This window comes from Bison bison, unplaced genomic scaffold, assembly GCF_000754665.1.
Source record: "Bison bison bison isolate TAMUID 2011002044 unplaced genomic scaffold, Bison_UMD1.0 scf7180017858500, whole genome shotgun sequence".
NCBI lineage: Eukaryota > Metazoa > Chordata > Mammalia > Artiodactyla > Bovidae > Bison > Bison bison.
The window spans coordinates 74,125-79,561 of record NW_011489072.1 but is presented as its reverse complement, the minus strand read 5'-3'; the positions used below and the strand labels follow the sequence as shown (position 1 = coordinate 79,561).

The window sequence follows — 5,437 nt, the reverse complement described above, 5'->3', positions numbered from 1 at the left end:
GCAGGAAGCGCTCAGGCAAGCGCGGCGCCCACGCAGAGCAGGCCCGCGCCGTCAGGGAGCTGGCTGGAGCTCCTGCACCCTGTGGAGCAGAGTCGGCGGGGACTGCTCCAGCCAGAGTCCTCCCAGCTCCAGGAAAAGGCTGGACGGGGGAGGAGCCCCGCTATCCAGAATCAACTCTACACAGACCATCAAACTACTCCAGAATAACCACCGGCTTTACTTTAAACATCAACAGAGCCAGGACAGCATCTGTACTAAGGCCTTCGCTCTGATTTGAAATGAAAAAAACAAAGATGCGATTAAGAGATTAAGTCCCTTTTGCAAAATTTACAAAAGAATATTGTGTGTGGACAACGGTTAGACACTCTTACCTTTAAATTTGGATCTAATGTTTGCCAGCTCTTTGTTTATTCTCTTTATTTCTGCTTCTTTACTTTTGCCTAAAAAGAGAAAACACAAAGGCATCTTACTTTAACTGATTTCTAAACAAACACCTCTTTCCTGACAGCAGTGACACATCCGCTAAAGGCAGGACCAGGCTCACAGGAGCCCAGGGGAGAGGCCACCTGCCTCCACCTGAGGCCATCGGTCGGGCGCAGCCCCTCGTCAGGACCAGCGAGTCTGTGGACGCTCCTAGAGTGAGGGGAGCCCCCCAAAGGCGCGCAGCTTGCTCTGCTCGCCTTCTCGCCACAGTCCCAGGCCGGGTGCGCGGCGTCGCCGAGCATGCTCCATGATAAACCACTCTCAGCTAAGCGACTGCTCCAAAAAGTGACTTTTACTTCAAGATCATTTTTTAAAGCATCAAGTTTTTAACTACTGTAGGCTTCCAATTTTCTTTATGAAATTCACCAACCCACAACATCTGACAGGTGCCCTTCTATAGTAAGCAGTGAAGTCTGGGGACCGTCCATTACATAAAGAAGGAAAGAAGACATACTAGCTGACAGTCACACCCCCACACCCCGCTCTGCGCTCCTCACCCTCCTCCCCACGGTCTGCCTGTGTGCTCATCTCAGCCCCCTGACAGCTGTGTACACAGGCCTGAGGAGCAGGCGCCGTTCCCGGGGCCACACGTCTCAACAGCACCGCACAGAGGAGGCTGCTCGTCACACCGCAGGCTGAGCTGTTCGCTCCCTCTGTAAGGTTCCCGCTGCTGCTTCAAAGCAGGAATGCAGGCAAGTAAGTCCCCACCCCAGAGGGAGGAGAGGTTTCCACAGCAACCGCCCCGGGGCCACGGACAGGCTGGGCACTCACTGACGCCCTGAAGACACATGGCCCACCACCCAGCTTCCACTGCTGCTGAAGAGGCAACCTCCTCCCAGGGAACTCCCAGCACCAGCTATCTTTCACCACTAACTTGCTAACAAACAGGGCTGCACCTCTCCAAAATGAATCCTCCTTCGAGCCCCTTCTATTCTAGCAAGGCCCCAGCCGGGCGGAGCCGCAAGCTCCCCCACCAGGCACTGCTCAAAGTGCCCAGACTCAGGTTAAAACACTTCTGCCCTCAGGGAGACGATGCTCCACCTGGGGACTTCGGGGTGAGTAGAGGCTGGGGTCTTTAACACGAGCACAGTGGTCAGCTCTGGTGAGCGAGGGGCAGGCCAAGGGGACTGGACTCTCCTTCCCAGCCCCGAGTGCTGGCTTCTTCCTCCGGAAGAGGCGCCCCAGCACTCAAGGGCACCCTACAAAGCTGCAGGCGGGGCGGTGGGTCAAGCACAAACCTTCCTGAAGTTTTCCTGAAAAGGCACCGCCCGCAGCAGCAGCCTTTACCGACTGGGTGAGAGGACTACGGAACCAGGCCGTGGGCGCCTTCCGCCCACAGGACCTGCAGGGGCACCACAGTGCGGCCTGAGCACGGGCAGGCAGCCGCGGGCGTGCGCCACTCTGCGTGCCCGCGGGTGCAGCTGCGCGTGTGCCCATGCTGGCGTGCGTCTGTGTGAGTGTGCTTCTCCTGAGAGTGCAAGAACTGGTCTGTGCTGCTCCTTGGTAGGCGAACTCTGCTCTGTCCGCCAAGCCCGAGGGAAACAGGCCTGCGTGGCAGGAACTTAGCTGAGCAGAAATGACAAAGGACTGGGAGCGCAGAGGGCAGCATGCAGAACGGAGCGGGTCGACAGCTACTGCCCACGGCGGGGAAGGCACCCCACAACTGCAGGCACGAGGCTGGAGTTCAGGGGGAGGAGGCACAGGAGCGAGGGGGCCCTGGGGGCGTGCCCTGCCTCCGGGGCGGGGGCACGAAGCTGGGGCCTGTTAGCCAAAGCCTGGCCGATTTGCAACGCACACATACTCATTCATTTTCACAAGCGGCGCACAGGCTCTCCCAAGGACAAGGGCAGGCTCTGGAGCGGGGCCCTAAGGCTGGATCCGAGCACTGCCTCTGGTTTGCTCTGCAACCAAGGGACAATGACTTCGCATCTCTGAGCACAGCTCCCTTGACAAGGAAAGCACTGAAAGCCACAAGGCCTCACGCCAACACACCACGGCGGGCAGGCAGGAGGAATTCAGTTCAGTCGCTCAGTCATGTCCGACTCTTTGTGAACCCATGGACTGCAGCACGTAGGCTTTCTCGGCCATCACCAACTCCCGGAGCTTGCTTAAACTCATGGCCATCGAGTCAGTGATGCCATCCGACCATCTCTCTAGTCCCCTTCTCCTCCCGCCTTCAACCTTTCCCAGCATCAGGGTCTTTTCCAATGACTCAGTCCTTCCCACCAGGTGGCCAAAGGCCAGCACTGCTGCGTCCCCGTGCTCACTCTTGCTCCGGTGCTTCCCCGCCAGACTCCAAGCCGCGTGCCTTCAGTGATGCTCAGTGCCTTACCTGGCGAGGCGGCGGAGTAGAAGGACACGCACTCATCTTCTCCTGCGAGAACTCCAAAATTACAACTCGTTGCTGAACAACCATCGACAGGAGAATGTTGGATCCCACCAAAAAAAGATACCCCACGTCCAAGGGCAAAGAAGCTCCAGCAAGACGACAGGAGGGATAAAGTCACGTTCAGAATCAAACCCCACACCCAGCAGAGACGCTCAGAGGGCTCACACAAAACCTTGTGAGCACCAGGACCAGAGCCTGAGCCAGACCTCTGAGCCTCCCGCAAGGGACAGCTCAGCAGCGGCCTGCCTCGGGGCAGAGGCTCCAGGTGTGGCTCCCCGGGCCACACAGCCTGTGACCTGAGCCCTTGTGGAGGAGGTCGCCATTAACCCCACCACAGCGCCGCCGAGCAGACGACCCACAAACTGCAGAACAATTATACCAAAGAAATTCTTGCTGGTAAAGTTCTAGGACCCATAACCCCACAGGTTTCCCTCGCAGCTCCATTGGCAAAGAATCTGCCCGGAGTGCAGGAAACCCAGGTTCAATTCCTGAGTCGGGAAACCCCTGGAGAAGGAAATGGCAAACCCACTCCAGTATTCTTGCCTGGAGAATCCCACAGAGTAGCCTGGCAGGCTACAGTCCCTGGGGTCACAAGACTTAACAACTAATCCACCACCAGGAGCCATAACAGATTTCCCAACCTGGGGATCTGGCAAAGGTACAGAGAAATCCCAGAGAATGTGACTTTGAGGCTGGTAGGATTTGATTACAGAACTTACACAGGACTGGGGAAACAGACTCTGGGAGGGCACACACAGAACCTTGTGCACACCAGGACCCAGGAGAAAGGAGCAGTGACCCCACAGAAGACTGACCCAGACTTGCCTGTGAGTGTCCAGGAGTCTCTGGAGGGGGCATGGGTCGATGGTGGCCTGCTGCAGGGCTGGGGGCACTGAGTGCAGCAGTGCATCATGGGACCTTCTGAAGGAGGTCGCCATTATCCTCATCACCCCCACCGTAGTTTGGTCTCAGGTCAAACAACAGGGAGGAAACACAGCCCCGCCCATCAACAGAAAATTGGGTTAAAGATTTACTGAGCACGGCCCTGCCCATCAGAACAAGACCCAGTTTCCCCCACAGTCAGTCTCTCCTCAGGAAGCTTCCACGAGCCTCTTATCCTTCTTCATCAGAGGGCAACAGACTGGAAACCACAAGCAGAGAAAACTAACCAATCTGACCTCATGGACCACAGCCTTGTCTAACTCAATGAAACTAGGAGCCATGCCGTGTACGGCCACCCAAGACAGACGGGTCACGATGCAGAGTTCTGACAAAACATGGTCCACCGGAGAAGGGAATGGCAAACCACTTCAGTGCTCTTGCCTTGAGAACCCCATGAGCAGCATGAAGACGCAGAAGGGACAGACCCAGGGGACCCCCCAGGGCAGAGCGTGGGCACTGCTCCTGGCTCAGAGATGCCAAGAGCACTGCCCGGCGGAGACAGCAGAGGAGGGCGTCTGCGCGACAGGAGAGCCACCCTGGACTGTGTCCCAGTCCGGAGGACTAACCTCACCTAAAGAACACCGCAGGGGACCGGGTCACAGCCCACACAGAGATGCCACGCAGCAGGCAGACGGCCCCACAGACAGAGCAGCACTGGAGCCTCCAGCCCCAGACAAGCCGGTGAACAGCAAGAAAAGCGGAGAAGGGACTAAAAAATTCACAGAACAACTCAGATACTAGGTAAGAGAAATCAGGTAAAACAGAATTTAAAAATCATTTCAAAAATGAATAAAAAGAGGGGATTCTCTGGCGGTCCAGTTGTTAAGACCCTGTGCGCTCACTGCCAAGGACCTGGGTTCAATCCCTGCCCAGGGAACTGAGGCCCCACAAGCTGTGCAGCACAGCCGGAAAGAAAAAGAGCAGAAGCCACACACAGAGGTCTGAGGAGAAGTGGAAGGTGCGAAGAGTGAAGAGACAAAAGCGTTCAGAGCAAACAGAAATGAAGACGCCTCCCCGGCGGCTCAGGGGTGAGCAACACGCCTGCTAATGCAGGGGACGCGGGCCAGGCCCTGATTCAGGAGCGTCCCGCACGCCACGGGGCAATGAAGCCCGCGCGCCGCAGCCACTGAGCCTGTGCTCCAGGGCCCGCGAGCCACAACTGCTGACGCCCTCGTGGCTGATAGCTGAGGGTCCGTCCCCTGCCAGGTAACACACCCGCAAGCCTCAAGGCACAGCCAAAAAAGAAAGAAAAAAAAATCCTTTGAACATCTGGGGAAAAAAAAGCAGCTGATACAAGGAAGAAAATGAGACTTCCTCAGGTCTCTGACCCTAGGGGGCTCAGGTCTGGGCTGGACCACTGGGTCCACTAGCTGGACTGTGCCTGGGTGCCCTCATCACCCGGGGAAGACAACACCTCGGGGACCGAGGACATAAACAGTGGCCCTCACGGGCTGGCAGTGCTCCGGCTCCGCAGAGCGAGGCTGTGCCTGAGCCACGGCCCCGGGGACCCCCACAGGCCCGGGGACCCCCACGGCCTTGGGGACCCCAACAGGCCAAGAGGACCCCCACAGCCTCGGGGACCCCCACGGCCCCGGGGACCCCCACAGGCCCGGGGACCCCCAC

General features: G+C 57.7%; 1 protein-coding gene across 1 annotated transcript in view; it reads right to left on the bottom strand.

Moving 5' to 3' along the window:
* AP2A2 (adaptor-related protein complex 2, alpha 2 subunit) overlaps positions 1 to 5,437 on the bottom strand; it is a gene marked incomplete at its 5' end in the record, with an annotated part of 48,785 nt that overhangs the window by 27,023 nt on the left and 16,325 nt on the right. The window contains one exon of the mRNA XM_010863595.1: positions 372 to 440. Within this exon, the coding sequence (XP_010861897.1) occupies positions 372 to 440 (69 nt within the window). The remainder of the gene's footprint in view (positions 1 to 371; positions 441 to 5,437) is intronic.